The following is a 15858-nucleotide window of genomic DNA, read 5'->3' as shown; positions in this document are numbered from 1 at the left end:
CCATCAAGATGGTACACGTTCCTCCAAAAAACGGTACCCAAATCCAACCCTGGAATGTCATAAGCCCTCTGCTATAGGTCACGAACTCCGTCACCTGCCAGATAACTCGCTCTCTCTTGCGGTTCTCCGGTCTCACTGCCTCATCCTGAGCCCCTCTGATGGTGTCCAATACCAGAGTCATCACTGTCAATCTCATACAAATATCCCGAATCGGGGCGCTCTCTGCTCTATGACTCAGGGCGTCGTCCACCACATTAGCCTTGCCTGGGTGGTACAGGATCTCACAATCATAATCATTTACCACGTCCAACCATCTCCTCTGACGCATGTTCAGATTCTGCTGATCCATCAAATACTTCAAACTCTTGTGATCTGTGTATATCATACACCGAAACCCATATAGGTAATGGCGCCAAATATTGAGGGCGAACACCACAACCCCCAACTCTAGATCGTGGGTAGGATATCTTGCCTCATGGGGCTTCAGCTGCCTCGATGCGTATGCGATCACATGCCCCCTCTGCATCAACACTGCGCCCAACCCAGATATCGATGCGTCACAATACACCACGAAGTCCTGCAACCCCTCTGGAAGAGTCAACACCGGGGCTTCGCATAATCTCTGGCGAAGAGTCTCAAATGAGGCCTGCTACTCTAGGCCCCAACTGAACACCACACCCTTCCGGGTTAATCTGGTGAGAGGAACAACAATCTTGGAGAAATCCCTGATGAACCTCCGATAATAGCCGGCCAACCCTAGAAAACTCCTGATCTCAGAAGGAGATGTCGGCACCTCCCAACTTATTACCACCTCGACCTTGGCCAGATCGACCAAAATCCCCTCTTGGTTAACAAGGTGACCAAGGAACTGCACCTCTCGTAACCAAAAATCACACTTGGAGAATTTGGCGTAAAGCCTCTCCAATCTCAGCATGCTGAGGATCTCCCGCAAATGCTCCTCATGCTGCTCCCGGGACTTTGAATACACCAAAATGTCGTCAATGACCACAATCACTGAATGATCCAACATTGGTCTGCATACCCTGTTCATGAGGTCCATGAATGCTGCAGGTGCATTGGTGAGCCCGAATGGCATCACCACGAACTCGTAATGCCCATAACGAGTCCTGAGCAGTCTTCTGAATATCCTCCTTGCGCACCCTCATCTGATGATATCCAGATCTCAGATCAATCTTGGAAAACAAAGATGCTCCCTGCAGCTGATCGAACAAATCATCGATCCTCAGCAAAGGATAACGGTTCTTGATCGTTAACTTATTCAGCTCTCGATAATCTATGCACATTCGGTGCGAACCATCCTTTTTCTTCGCAAACAGGATCGGTGCTCCCCACGGCGAGCTGCTCGGCCGTATAAACCCCTTCCCCAGCAGCTCCTGAAGCTGCGAGGATAACTCCTGCATCTCTGGAGGTGAAAGGCGATAAGGCGCCTTGGCGATAGGTGCTGCCCCCGGAATCAAATCAATGCGAAACTCCACCTGCCTCTCGAGAGGCACACCCGGTAACTCTTCAGGGAAAACATCCAGGAATTCACACACTATCGGGACCTCCTCAACCACACTCGGTCTCCCTGCACCAACCCTCGTATCCAACACATACACTACAAAACCACTACAGCCCTGCTGTAGACTTTGCCTCGCTCTAGCAGCCGAACAAAACGTTGAATCGGGATGGGTACCCTCGCCATACACAGTAAGAATTCCCCCACTTGGGTCTCGTATAGTCACCAGCTGTCGCTCGCAGTCAATAACTGCTCCAAATCTGCTCAACCAATCCATGCCTATCATGACACAGACGTCCCCCATCGCAATCGCGACCAAATCAATAGGAAACTCTACACCGAAAATCTCAAGTACACATCCTCGAATCACCTCCGTGGCATATACTGCTCTCTCATCGGTGATGGAAACTCTCAGAGGTCGACTCAACGCCTCTCGACTAATGCTGATGTGCCGACTGAAAGCCAACGATATAAAAGACCGACTCGCACCCGAGTCAAATAACACCAAAGCAGGTACAAAATTTACAAGAAAAGTACCTACGCATATCATAACATAAGCATAAAATTTTAAACATTAAATAATTACATGAAAGAGTACATACCGGCCACAACATCGGGCGTTGTGCGGACCTCCTCCGCGGTCAACTGGAAGGCTCTCCCTTGCGCCTTTGGTACCTCGGCCTTCACTGGTTGGCTCTCAGTAGCTCTGATAGCAGCAGGGGCAGATCCCTGTGATGCTCCCTGGGTAGTCCCTCACAACAGCGGACACTCTGCCTTTCGATGTCCGATCTGGTTGCAGTGAAAACATACTGCAAACCCCTTTGGTCAGTCCTTGTCCATATGCCCCTCCTTGCCATACTTATAGCAAGATCCTGCTCTACAAACTCCATCATGACCCTTGTCGCACTTCCCACAAGTGCGGCCCTTCTGGCTCCCTGCTCTGGGATCAGCGGGCTTGGCCCGCTTGGTTGCCGGCTGAGACTATGTCGGTCGCCGATCCCTCCCCTGAGACTTCGCCTCCTCCTTTGCCTGAGTCTCTAGCTCGATCTCCCTCTTTCGAACATTTTCCTGAAGCTTGGAAAATGTCCGGTATGAGGAGTTCGCCACGAACTCCCGAATGTCTCTCCTCAAAATACTCAAGTAACAGCTCATTCGTGCCTGCTCAGTAGACATGTGCTCAGGGCAGAACATTGCCCTCTCATGAAACATCCAGGTAATAGCTGTAACAGACTTCGTACCCTGCTTGAGGGTCAAAAACTCTTGTGCTAACCGATCTCATTCCACTGAGGGAACGTACTCATCACGAAACATGGTAGTGAACCACTCCCAGGTCACCGCAGCAAGCTCTGCTGGAGAATAGTGTGTCGTCGCGAACTTCCACCAGTCCTTCGCCCCTAGGCGAAGCTGGTTCAGCGCAAACCGAACCCTCAAATGCTCCGGACACGAGCAAGTATAGAAACATCCCTCAATGTCAGACACCCATCTCATCGCTGCAATCGGATCTTGCATCCCATTGAACTCTGGAGGCTTCGTGTTGCTGAACTCCTTGAACAACAACGAGTCACCCCTTGCGGCCTAGCAGCAGCGACAACTGCAGTGGCCGCTGCGACAACAGCCTCAGAAAGAGCGGCATAATGCTCGTCAAAAGTCTCAATCAGTGTGGTCTTAATAGACCCACACATTTCTGGTATCTCTGCCCTGATGGCTGTAGCCACCTCCTCATGGATGATCCGGCGGATCTCCTCATCACTAGCCTCGCTGCTCCCTGGCATAAGTCGTGTCCTCACCATGATCTACCTCTAAAATACAACATACGATATATTAGAAATTCATTCGAGCATACTCTCACTCGATAACGCATCCCTCCTTGATCTCTGGCACCCCGAAGATTCTTACTTGAATTGTACACCGCCCCGGTGTTTTCAGTAGTACGGGCCCAATACTATTGTCCGCACCGTATTAGTGTACACCCCAAGTCCTCCTCTTAGGATCCGAAGTCCCAAGTACTCTATTATGCATAATCCACTCTCTCTATAGATCTCTCATATCTCCTCACTGCTACCTACTCACTCTCAAGCATCTCATAGCAGCTCACCTTCCCCTAGGCTAAGGCATCACAAATCAGGCCACCCTAGTCTTAATAGGAATACCTAGCCCTCTCTAGCAAGAGAATACATGATATCAATCTCATAAACATATAACATAAGGGTATTTTGGGAAATCACCGTCCAGGCACTGACTGATCGTACACATTCCTCTGCTCTGTGTTTCTCTAAAAAAAATTTACTTCTTTTAGAGAACTTGGTTCTCTTTTGAAAATATTTTCCAAATCCTCAGTTTGAGTTCAAATACTCCTGAAGGTGTACCCGAATCCCTCAAACCGAGGATCTGATACCAACTTGTAACACCATAAATTTCCAAAACAATTTTTCGCATTTATAAAAATATAATTCATTTGTAAATCATAAAAACATCATTGTTTGATACTCAATTTTTAACATATAAAAATACCAAGATCTCATATCATAAAAATCCCGTGTGTGTACTGATCAAGCCGTCGCCTTCCCGCGATCCACACTAGTACCTGAAACACATAACACAAAACACTGTAATCACAAAGCTTAGTGAGTTCCCCAAAATATCACATATAACACATATTAGCCACTCGAGGCTATAACTCTATGGGTACGTGCACCCAAAACTCTGTGAACCCTCAGGTTCTAACTCTGCAAGCATGCACAGCATAAATCACATAGAAGAATGCAGTGCAACAAACAATATATATAAAACATTGTATCACATAACTCTATTTACCTACTCAAGGTAAAGTATAGTAAGAAGACTCACCTCGCGTATCTCAGTAACTCGTAAATCCCTGAAATCACTAGTGCTCAATCTCCCGAGCTATAGTCCTCCTATAACATAATACATCTCTAATTAACACTTTCCCAACTAAGGTTGACTAACCCTATCAAGTCAACACTGGTCAGCTCTGGTCAATGGTCAACGGTCAATCCAACTCGCGGAGTCTAGCGTGGACTCACTGAGTCTCTACGGGGACCCGATTCCTCTGAGTCCCTTCTGACTCACCGAGTCACTCACCCAACTCGGTTACTCAACCCCTGGTTCGAAATCCCTGATCAACTCGTACCAACTCGTCGAGTCTGCCAATGGACTCGACGAGTGCATTCCATGCACAACTCTAAACGACCTTCTGAGGTCAGATCTGTTCCACTAACTCATAGATCCAGTCCTTCCAAGCTTATTTATCATGTAAAGTTCATGTCTTGGCGCTCATATCACACCTAATGACTCATAAATGGTGTTTTGACCTCAAGCACAAAGATCCCAAACCAAAACCTCCATGGATTCATAAAAAGCTTAGACAAAGGGACACTCTGGACCTCCAAGGGTCCAGATCCAGAACCTAACTCACTTAAGGGACCATGGGAGCACTAGATCTAGCCACAAAAGGGCTCAATAAGCCCTAAATCAACATGAACATCACCTCAACAGAAAAGTGTTCGAAAATGGTACCTCAAATGTGATGTTCTGGACCTCAAATCTTCAGGAAGTTAACCCTCTTACTTCCTCTTGGCTATAGCTTCCTTTCCCTTGCTAGACCACACCACCAAGTTTAACAATGGCTCCTTCTCTCACTCCAAACGCTCAAGCTCACTAGGGTTTCGCTCTGGGGATTGGTGAGCACAAATGACGGCCATAAGGCCCTTTAAATAGGCCCCAAACCCGAGAAATTAGGGTTTCATTAAACACCGCGGACTCGCCGAGTCCACCAGTGCGACTCGTCGAGTCCGGTCATTAATCCAGATGAGAAATCGTGTCTCTACTTGGCAAGTCTACACACCAACTCGCCGAGTTCTTCCACAAAACTCAAAATAAAATGAATAAATATAATACCTGAAATTCTGGATGTTACAATTTTAGAGCTTTGCATATCCGTCACATACGCCTCGCGCACCCTTTGGAACGCCAAACGTATGTGTCGATCCTCTGCGATCATCCATCCTTAGTATGTTTGGCATACTCCAAGACTACACCCAACATACGAAGGGACCATTATGCCATAATTTTCATTTCAAGGGTATAAAAATTAACTACCAGATTTGGAGGGTTGCATTAAAACTCTACTCGCATTGAGATGAAATCTTAGATTATGATAATACGGTGTCAATGGAAAATTTTCATACCATGAAATATTTCAATATGACTATAGCGATTACAAACAAAAAGGTGGAAGTACAACTTTACTAAAACTTATAGTTGCCATTCAAAATAGACCATTAAACCATATAAGATAAATATCTACCAAAGTGAATGGTAATCCAATTTATTATAGTTAAAAGCATTCAATCCTACATAAAGTTGACTTCCTTGAAATATAGGAAGCAAAAATATCATTTCTATAATGTTTCACACACAAATAAGATTTGAGTGTTGCGGTTGAATGCTAGTTTGGTAATCATAAAAACCTAAGGTATAGCATACACAACCAACACAAAATTTCATTTCATAAAGATACAAACCTATAAGTATATATATTTTTATATATTTAGCCCAATTTATAGATAGTCGATTTTTTGTATTTGTTGTAAGCCCATTAGATTTCAATCCTTGTATTCGTGTATATATTGGTTTATGGAATGAATTATCAATCATAGTAAACTACTCTATATCTATTATGGTATCAAAGCTGTGAAGGGCTCCAACCGAATTTCCTAATATCTCGACACCTACTGTGTCGATCTTCCCTTGCCGCCGATGCTTTCATCTTATCATGTTGTTGTTTTCCAATCACCCTTCTTCTTCATCATGACAGGTGAATCATCCAATCCTTGTGGTGGTAACACCAAGCCATATGACATTACCAACATCAAAGCATTTGTACCTCCCTTTTTTGACTTGAATCAACTTAATTATGATTCTTGGGGGAGTTACTCCAAACCCACTGTATCGTTTTGGTGTGCATGGCCATCTCAATGGAACCTCAAAACCAAAGGGAGATAAATATGAAGAATGGTCCACCCTTGAATCTCTTGTCAAGATGTGGATCTATGGAACTCTAACTCAGTCCATTCTCAACATGGTGAGTAAACATGAATCTAGTGCTCACACTCTATGGCTCGACATTGAATCTCCCTTCCATGAAAATAAGGAGGCACACATTATGGAGCTTAAAAACGAACTTAGATAGATGAACATGGGAGACAAATTGGTCAACGAATTTTATGAAAGAATGAAGGTCACAACTGATTTGCTAGGTAATATTATGAATCTAGTCATATAACTCACTCTTGTCACTTATTTTCTCAATGGTTTGAACCCCAAATATGTCCACATTGCTGCTGTGATTCGCCATAAAGAGCCTCTTCCGGCTTTGCTTCAACCCCGCTCAATCTTCACACTTGAAGAAGGTCGACCCTCCCGCTCCCATCCACAACTAGCCCGTCATTCCGATCATGATTCTGCCCCTATTATGTTATACACCAGGTCTCCTTCACCTGCCTAATCTCATAACAACAACCGGAACAACAACAACAATCACCACCGCAACAACCTTGGCAACTCTTCCTCTCGTCGAACTCAAGAAACGACATCAGTCGCCCTCCGACTGCTGCCCCTTTCCGGTCTCCTCAACAATTTCCATTCTACCATCCTTGGTTCTACCCTCTGAATTGGATGCCTTATGGATGGCCAACAGCCCCTTGGACCGCTCCTAGAACCACCATTGGACAACGGCCACAATGATACTGTTATCCACTATCCAACACACAACTAGGGCTGCTGGGCAGCACTCCCACTGCTTCTATTGACCACTCGCCTCTGCCTCCTGTTGTTTTTCATGCTTTTAATCACACGAGTGAACTCACCCCCCGTGATAATGGTTCCCTCCGACTACCTACGATCAACCCATAGACATTGCACCAACCATGAACTCTATGTCAATGAGTGACACGTACGACCCGTCTTGGTATATGGATATCGATGCCACTTCTCACTTGGCCTCAGACACAAGTACACTTCACAATCTTAGTAATAATTGTAAAATAATTTTTTTCCTTGTTGGAAATGGTTCTCATATTCCCGTTACCCATATTGGTCGTGCGTATTTACTTACATCTCGTCGTCATCTTCAGCTTCATCTTCATAATATCCTTGTTACTCCTAACATAATCAAAAATATTATTTATGTGCACATATTCACCACTGATAATGATGCCACCATTGAATTTGACAAGTTTGATTTTACTGTGAAGGATTTTCGACCCCACCAAGTTCTTCTTAGATGTGATAGCTCGGGTGATCTCTATCCTTCTTTCTCGAAGCCTCTTACTCATTCCATGCTCCTTGCTTGCAGTCCCACACTTTGGCACCAATGCCTTGGCCATTCGGGTCACTGTGTCCTTCTAATTTTAAATTCCAATAAATTTATTACTTATGGGTTTGAGCCAAAAGAACATCCTATATGCTCATGCAAACCCTAATGATTGGATCTAGGTTTCTCTAACTGTACATGTATTCATCCAAGACTTTCAAACCCTAGATCTAATAAGAAGAATTTGAAATTATATGAAACAAATCAGATCTAGATCATTACCTCTTGTTACTTGCTTGAATCTTCTTGTCTTCGAAGCTTAGAGTCACAAGTGCACTCCTCTAATGGCTTACAAACACCAACTAGCAAGAGAATGATCTTGGAGAGAGGTTTGATACTTCTTGAATTCGGCTCTATCACTCTTAGGGTTAGGGTAGCCGATTTTTGTAGCCTAGGGGTCTTATTTATACTGTGGGCAGCTAGGGTTTCAGTTAAAACCCTAATGTATAGCTTAAACCCTAAGCAGCCCATGGAACCTTCTGGAATACAGACCATGGACGAAAATATGATGGGATCCCATCATAATTTCGTTTACCCCTTAGTCCATTAGGCTTCCCAGCCCAAAATACAACTATCACACATTTGACAATTCAAGTCCCCTTTGTCCAATTAATCTCTTTTAGTCACCAAATCAATTCCTAATTAATTTATGACTAATATTAATTAAATAACATGATTTCTCTTTTAATATATTATTTTTATAATATATTAATAAACCATAATATCTTTTCTCTCTCCATGAATCACACTGTCAAGTTGCTATGGTGTAGGCAACCCAAAAGGACTATGCAAAACCGGGTCAAGTACTTACCAAATATAGTTACGGGCTTAGACACTAATCCAACAATTACACGTATTCAAAACATTAACTCAGTTTCATGTAACTCTTGTCATCTTGGCAAGCAAGTTAGTTACTATTTACTTCGTCTATTTTAGTTGTTTCTAGTGCTTTTGATATTCTTCAATAAGATATTTGGACATCCCCTATTTCAAGTATTTCTGGAATAAATTATTATATCTTATTTCTCAATCATTATTCATATTTTCTTTGGGTTTATCCTCTATGTAACAAATCAGAAGTCATCTCTAAATTCTTACACTTTTGTGCTTATGTTAAACCCAATTTAATACTGAAATAAAATCTTTCCATTGTGATCACGGGGGTGAATTTGATAACCGGGAATTTCACTCCCTATTTGACCAAAATGGTATCATCTTTCGTTTCCCTGGCCCTAAAACATCCCAACAAAATGGAATTTCCGAACGTATTATACGAACAATAAACAATATGATTTGTACCCTCCTTTTTCAAGCATGTGGAAGGGGTAAGGTTGAGAAGGTAAGATTCCATATGGAGGGCTTTGACCCAATATTCGGGGGGTTTTTTTGTGCCTTTGTTAAAACACTAAACTCATTCATCAAACACCTTCTTATTCTCACTTGCGTGTTTTTGTGTGCCGTTGTTATCCATACATCACACCACCTCATAAACATTGCCCCAAACTCCACCCCCATGTGTGTTTCTTGGTTACCCTACTAGTCATCGGGATAACGATGTCTTGATCTTGCTACTCGCAAGATCATCATCATCTCTCGCCATGTCACCTTTGACGAATCCTCCTTCCCTTTTCTCTATATGACTTCTGACCATCCTCCCTCTTACTCCTTCCTTGGTGAACCATTACCCATCACCATTTCTCACATCCTCCAAAATACCATCACCACCCCCATGGAACTCTCCTCTCCTGTAACGAACACACCCCCGGTTACCAAATCACCCCCATCCCCTTTAGGTTCCACACCTCCCACTTCGCCTCCTCCTACTCATACCACTCCGACACCTCCTCCCACTTACCCCCATGATAACACACACCAAACGTGGAATCTCTAAAGCTATCTCTCGCCTCATTATCCATACCACTACCGAGTCTCCACTTCCTAAATCCCATCTTATGCCCTCTGTGACCCTAATTGGACCATTGCCATGTAAGATGAATTTAATGCTCTTATTTCTAACAAAACATGGAAACTTGTTCTGAGTCCTCAAGGGGTCGATATTGTTTGTTCTATGTGGTTATCTAAAAAGAAATACAGAGTAGGTGGATCTTTAGAGAGGTATAAAGCTCGGTTGGTTCCAAATGGGAAATTTCAGAGACCTGGTATCGACTGTGATGAGACTTTCAATCCGGTTGTTAAAACAACCACTATATACTTGGTTTCGAGCATTGCCACATCTCGAAAGTGGCCCATTTATCAGTTGGATGCAAAAATGCATTTTTACATGGCCAACTCCATGAGACAGTTTACATGCATCAACCTCCAGGCTTCCATCATCCAGATCATCCAGACTTGCTATACCCATCAAATTGGATTCACGTGAGAATTGTTAATCATGTCAAGACTACTTTTTATCTATAGTAATAGATTGAAGAGGTTTTTATATTATTCTTTCTTAACATGCTCATGAGTGGTGTCACTAATGACATACTTTTTTGCTCTCATATAGAGGCCACCTCACTTTTGCCACACCCCTTTAATTTTTTTTACATTTAGGGGTGGTTTTCCATGTAACACTATTTTTATTTTGAAAATTATTTAAAACAATCTAAATTATAGAAAACTAAATTTCCATGAAGTTAGAAAAGGAGATTAAATGATAATAAAAGATAAGACACTTGAAATTAAAACATAGCCACATAGAAAACATGAAACATTAAAATAACATCACTTCAATCTACATATCGGCACCATGTTGCACACCACTTAACAACTTGCCAAAAGTCTACATAACGGAAAGGTTTGTTCTTTTCTTGGCGAAAATTACTTCCATCGTTTTCACCATTTTGCCAATCACGTCTCACTTTATTAAACATGTTGTCAAACTCTATTCACATTTTGTGCGTGTTTTTTTATTTGGTGTAGATTTGATATTGCTTTGGTAGAGACCTTGATGTTAAGGTTTGGAGAATGATTCACCTTTTACGCTATAGCCATTAGGTAGAATAAACATGTATCCCTTTATGAGAAACGACATTAAAACATGTGATATCTAGTTTAGTTAGCATTTTTTGGGTTTGGCCATACTGGCAATTTTGGGTTAATAACTAGTATTTATACTCACTGAATTCATGTAACAACATTATTGTATTGAAGCCTTTTATGACAAGAATAATAAAACTCTCTATCATGTTCACCATGGACATAGGCAATGATCGTGTGAACCACATAAATTAATTGTGTCTTTGTTTTCGATTGCATTATTACTATGTGTGAAATCGCTTTATCAAGTTGCTGAAGTGCTTAAACCCTTAACAGTCGGTTCATTTTATCGAGGAAATGTTAAGTGATTTTATTCCAAAAAGATGACTCAGTACTTTCGTTGATACCAACCGTTAGGTCCTCTAGTACATTGACCCGTGGGTCAAAGCCGGCTCTTCTATAGTGATCCAAGGTAGGGGCGGAGCCAGTAGGGGGACTAGTGGGTGTTTTGCCCCCCTTAACTCCATTGGTATTAGTGTATTATCAGTTAAAGTCTCACCTCTATATTTTTACGATGTATGTCTTAGCCCCCGCTAATCTAAAATTCTAGCTCCACCCCTGAATTCCAAGGTACAATCGAGGAATCGGGTTGAACATTTGAGGAAGACATTTTGAAAGGTAATTAATGAGTGATGACAGTTTGAAAGAGATGAGTATTGAAGGTTTGAGGGTGGTGAAAAATAAAGATAGTTGTTGGTATTTATTTTGGTAGAAAAATAATTTGTAATTTGTAATTTTGAAAAAAAAATTGGATAATTTTTGAAGCGTGGGAAAACAAATTGAAATTGAAAATAATTACATTTCTCATCTTAAGCCTGTTACTGAGTTAGATGCCCGAGCTAAAGGGGCAATGTTTTCTGTGCTGTCTTGCCGATGCATTGCCAAATCCACTCCCCGTAGCCTTATTGTTAGTCGGGTACAATGCAAAATGGGGAAAAGAAGGTTCGATGTAAACACGAGTGCTATTTTACTACCAGATAGAAAATCGAATCGTGTTAAATTAATATTTTTTTTTATGTATATGATGTATAGTGTGTATGTCTAACTTTTATTGAATTACATAAGTTATGTTCTTTTAATAATTGTAGTATTTAAGTTTTTATTTAATTTATAGGCATTGTATACATATACTTGAATATAATAATATAGCAATAATATTTTGTTGTATTGATAAACAAATCGGTTTCTAAATGTCCTCCATAAACCATTCTATAATTTGTATGGCTAACTTTTACCGATTCATGATCTCAATATTCACTGTAAAGAACTCTCGGGGTTCAAATACAGGCATGCTATGATTAGGGATGTTTTGTTTGCCATATTTAAGTGTGTGATGTTTCCGCGAAGAAAGAAATTTCTGTGAATTTCTAGAGACCCAACAGAAAGAAGGTCAATCCATAGACCGACTGATGTTTTGATTTTTGGATAGATTGAAGGAAAACACATATGTGTGGACCTTACAGGGTATCTCCTCTCGTGGGCTTGAGGGCTAGAAGTTTAACGACATGACAAACTACTTTAAAAGTTGCTACCAAACATGAATGAGAAATCGTGCATGGAAAATCAACACATATTTATACTATTTGCATTTGATCCGTTTAGTTTTTTCATGTCGGATGCATTAAAGCTTCTTAGTTTATTTTTTTCATGTCGGATGCATTAGAGCTTCTTAATAGAGTCCAACGGATCATACATAACAATGTTATATCCCCTAGATCTATGAATATAGTCTTAAAAAAATAAGTTTTACCATCCAAAAAGGTTTAGCGATGTAACTTATTGCTCGTTTGCCATAATTAAGATATTTTGCAATTTAACCAATTTTTAGAGTTTAAAAAAATTATATTCAAAATAAAAAGACAAAATTAGCCTTGCTATTATTACGTCCACAGTATCTGATATATGATCCAAGATTTCATTCTATAATTCTAGTATGAGACTTAGATGCCACAATTGTGACTCGATTTGCTTGTTTATGTAACCGAAGATAATATGTTTTTTTCAAATCAATCTCATCTCAATTCTAATAAAATAGTTAATACCAAAATCTTACAACGAACATTAATAACAAACCAAAAAAAAAAAAAAAAAAAGAGAACTTATCTTGATAATCAGGAAACTAGAAACCATCCTACCTACAGTTATAAACAATACGACTTGACTCAACATTACTAGAAAATTAAAGTCCATCTGGGTAGCCACTAACCTTCTTGTAAGTATACCACTTGGCAATACCCACATAAGCCAACAAATTCAACAAGCTCAAAACCGCTAACAGCAGAAAGAAATAATCAAGATGCCCTTCATTCAAATTGTCAGGGATCCACCCAGGCTTTCCATTCTTGGTCGTCATCTTCGCTACCACTGTCACAAGCACTGTGCTCAGGTAATTTCCCACCGCAATCGTCGTCAGTGACAATGCAGAACACAAGCTCCTCATTGCATCCGGCGCCTGATCATAAAAGAACTCAATCTGCGCAATGAACGTAAACACCTCAGCGCACCCAACCAAGAAATACTGTGGGACTTGCCAGAAGATACTCATGGGGATTGTTTCAGCATCGTACAAGTTGTTTTTCCGGACATAGTTCAACCGGTACACCTCCAAGGCAGCAGCGGCCATCATGGCAAACAAGGAGATCACAAGACCGATACCCATTCGTTGAAGCTGCGTGAAGCCTCGTTCATGGCGGGTGTACTTTCTCGCAATGGGGATGATTAGACGCTCGTAAACAGGAGCCCAGAAGATGACACTAAGAGTGTCAAAAAGCGAAAGTGAAGCAGATGGAATCTTGAATTTTGGACCAATGTGTTGGTCCATGGTGTTGCCTTGCAAGACGAACATGGTGCTCATCTGGCTGTAAACTGCAGCGAATATGATCCCTGATGCCCAAATGGGGAGTACCCTGATGATCGATTTGAGCTCTTCGACTTGAGTCACAGTGCATAGTTTCCAAGGATTGTTCACTTCCTTATTGCGATCTGACTCCGTCTCCACTGCAGCCTTATCCAAAAACCTGCAACATATTTGTTTTATTTAACATGTAGACTTTATTCATAATTTCATTTTTGTAATCGTTGACATATACATAGTTCGTACCTGAATTTATCAGTGTGCTCAAGCTTACGACTTCCTACAATCTGGGATTCTGAATCAGAGGTCTCGTAAAGAAGTGATTTATCGTTAGGGACTTTGACATTAAACTTTCTAAGTGACGCAATCATCACTTGAAAAATCCTAACAAGAGGACTTCCTGAAGGCTTTTGAATCCTGTACAAAGGACTCCCTAAGAAGAAAAAGCAAACAGCAATAGCCATAGCGACAGCTGGAACACCAAACCCCCAACCCCACCCTACATTCATCTGTATCCAAACCAAAACGGACGACGCAAAAAGTGCACCTATGTTGATGGAAAGATAGAACCAGTTGAAAAAAGAACTCTTCTTTTTCCTCTCGGATTTGTCAGTTTCATCGAACTGATCAGCCCCAAAAGATGACACACATGGTTTGATGCCACCGGTTCCTAAAGCAATCAAGTAGAGAGCCACAAAGGCGACTGCAGTTTGGGTTGATGTTGGGTGGCATCCGGTGTCATTGCAAGTTGGCTCTAGTCCTTTGACGCATGCAGTTAGGGTTAAGAGTGTCATTCCCTACACAAAATCGCGCAAATGTCAGTCACAGTTATAGAGAAGATAGTCTTAAAGATAAGAAACTTAAACTGACTTACAAAGAAATAGATAATAGAGAAAACAGCAATTGTCCAGTATCTTCCTAAGTATGCATCAGCTAAGAAAGCTCCAAGCAATGGTGTTACATAACATGTTCCTGACCAATTTGTAACATTGATGGATGCACGTACGTTTCCTTGGTCAAGACGGTCGGCTAGATAGTTCACCAGATTGGTACTCATTCCATAGTAAGCCAACCTTTCGCAACATTCATTCCCTACACAACGAATAATTAAGTGTATCTAGTAAAACTTGAAAACAAATAAACCAGAATAATATATGTATAAATTTAGTGTGGGTATACAAATCTGTAGATATATATAGCATACCAAGAATGAATGGGCAAGCTCTCCAGTTTCCGGTCTTTTTCTTGATAGCACGTTCGTTCTTAAGTGTAACAGTTCCATCATTCGTATAGATATCGTCGTCTGTCATTGAATCTTCGATGTCTCACAAGATTGATTGATTTTCTGTTTGTTTGAGTTGGAGGACAATGCACTACATCAACACTGCAAGAAAAAAGCTTGTTCATAGAGTTGTTAAACAACAATATTGGATTTATAGAGGCACGGATGAAGGATTTTATGATAAGGAAGGCTTACATCCGAATAAAATACTAAAATATTCTATATATCCAAATAACAAATAACATCATAGAGTCTATAAGATTCAAAAAGAAATTGATAAAGAAAAAAACTTCCAAATATGATCTACATTGACCTATGCAAAAAATCAATCTTCAAATGTTTTCAAAAGACTATTTTCATCCTTTAACCTTCTAGAATTAAAATAATTAAGTAGATCATAGTTAAATATTGTATTATGCTTCATTTAAAAAGAATTCAATTATATAGAATTTGTAATCTACGGACCACATCTGCAGTATAAGAGGCGGACAAGATCTCTGCAGTCTGAAAGAAGAAAACTGTTTGTTTTTTATTGTCTGCAGACCGCTAAAATAAATTAAAATTTAAATAAACTGTATTTTTTTTTAACTTAAAGAGTTGTTCAATACTTCTATGACTTTATTATAGATTGAGAAAATGACACAAATGTCATACGAAGTCTAGGGTTGTTCCATTTAATCCCTAAACTATTTTTGTGGCTTTATGAGGGAACAAATTCGTTTTTGTCAGATCCTTTTTGAAGTTTTGAAGGGGTAAGCTGGTCATATTTT

The 15858-nt window shown here is 40.8% G+C and overlaps 1 protein-coding gene across 1 annotated transcript; it reads right to left on the bottom strand.

The window, feature by feature from the left end:
• Nucleotides 1-12952: 12952 nt before the first annotated feature.
• LOC145011678 (protein NRT1/ PTR FAMILY 8.1-like) lies at nucleotides 12953-15181 on the bottom strand. Its single transcript, XM_078970410.1, has 4 exons — nucleotides 15011-15181; nucleotides 14681-14898; nucleotides 14053-14603; nucleotides 12953-13969 (listed from the first exon to the last, which is right to left on the bottom strand). Exons 1-4 carry the CDS (start codon nucleotides 15114-15116, stop codon nucleotides 13132-13134), a joined length of 1713 nt encoding a protein of 570 aa, XP_078826536.1. The 5' UTR covers nucleotides 15117-15181; the 3' UTR covers nucleotides 12953-13131.
• Between the last annotated feature and the right edge of the window lie 677 nt (nucleotides 15182-15858).

The sequence above is a fragment of the Lactuca saligna genome, chromosome 8, assembly GCF_052625555.1.
Source record: "Lactuca saligna cultivar CGN05327 chromosome 8, ASM5262555v1, whole genome shotgun sequence".
NCBI classification, from domain to species: Eukaryota; Viridiplantae; Streptophyta; class Magnoliopsida; order Asterales; family Asteraceae; genus Lactuca; species Lactuca saligna.
The sequence above is the reverse complement of the archived record's forward strand: the minus strand, read 5'-3'. Positions and strand labels throughout refer to the sequence as shown.

Bases quoted from the DNA above. Each gene is read 5' to 3' on its own strand.
- LOC145011678 (XM_078970410.1), bottom strand. From the start codon at position 15,116: ATGACAGACGACGATATCTATACGAATGATGGAACTGTTACACTTAAG. The intron at 14,899-15,010 runs GTATGCTATATA...TTCGTTGTGTAG, and splicing joins AGCTTGCCCATTCATTCTTG to GGAATGAATGTTGCGAAAGG. The intron at 13,970-14,052 runs GTACGAACTATG...AATATGTTGCAG, and splicing joins GAGCACACTGATAAATTCAG to GTTTTTGGATAAGGCTGCAG.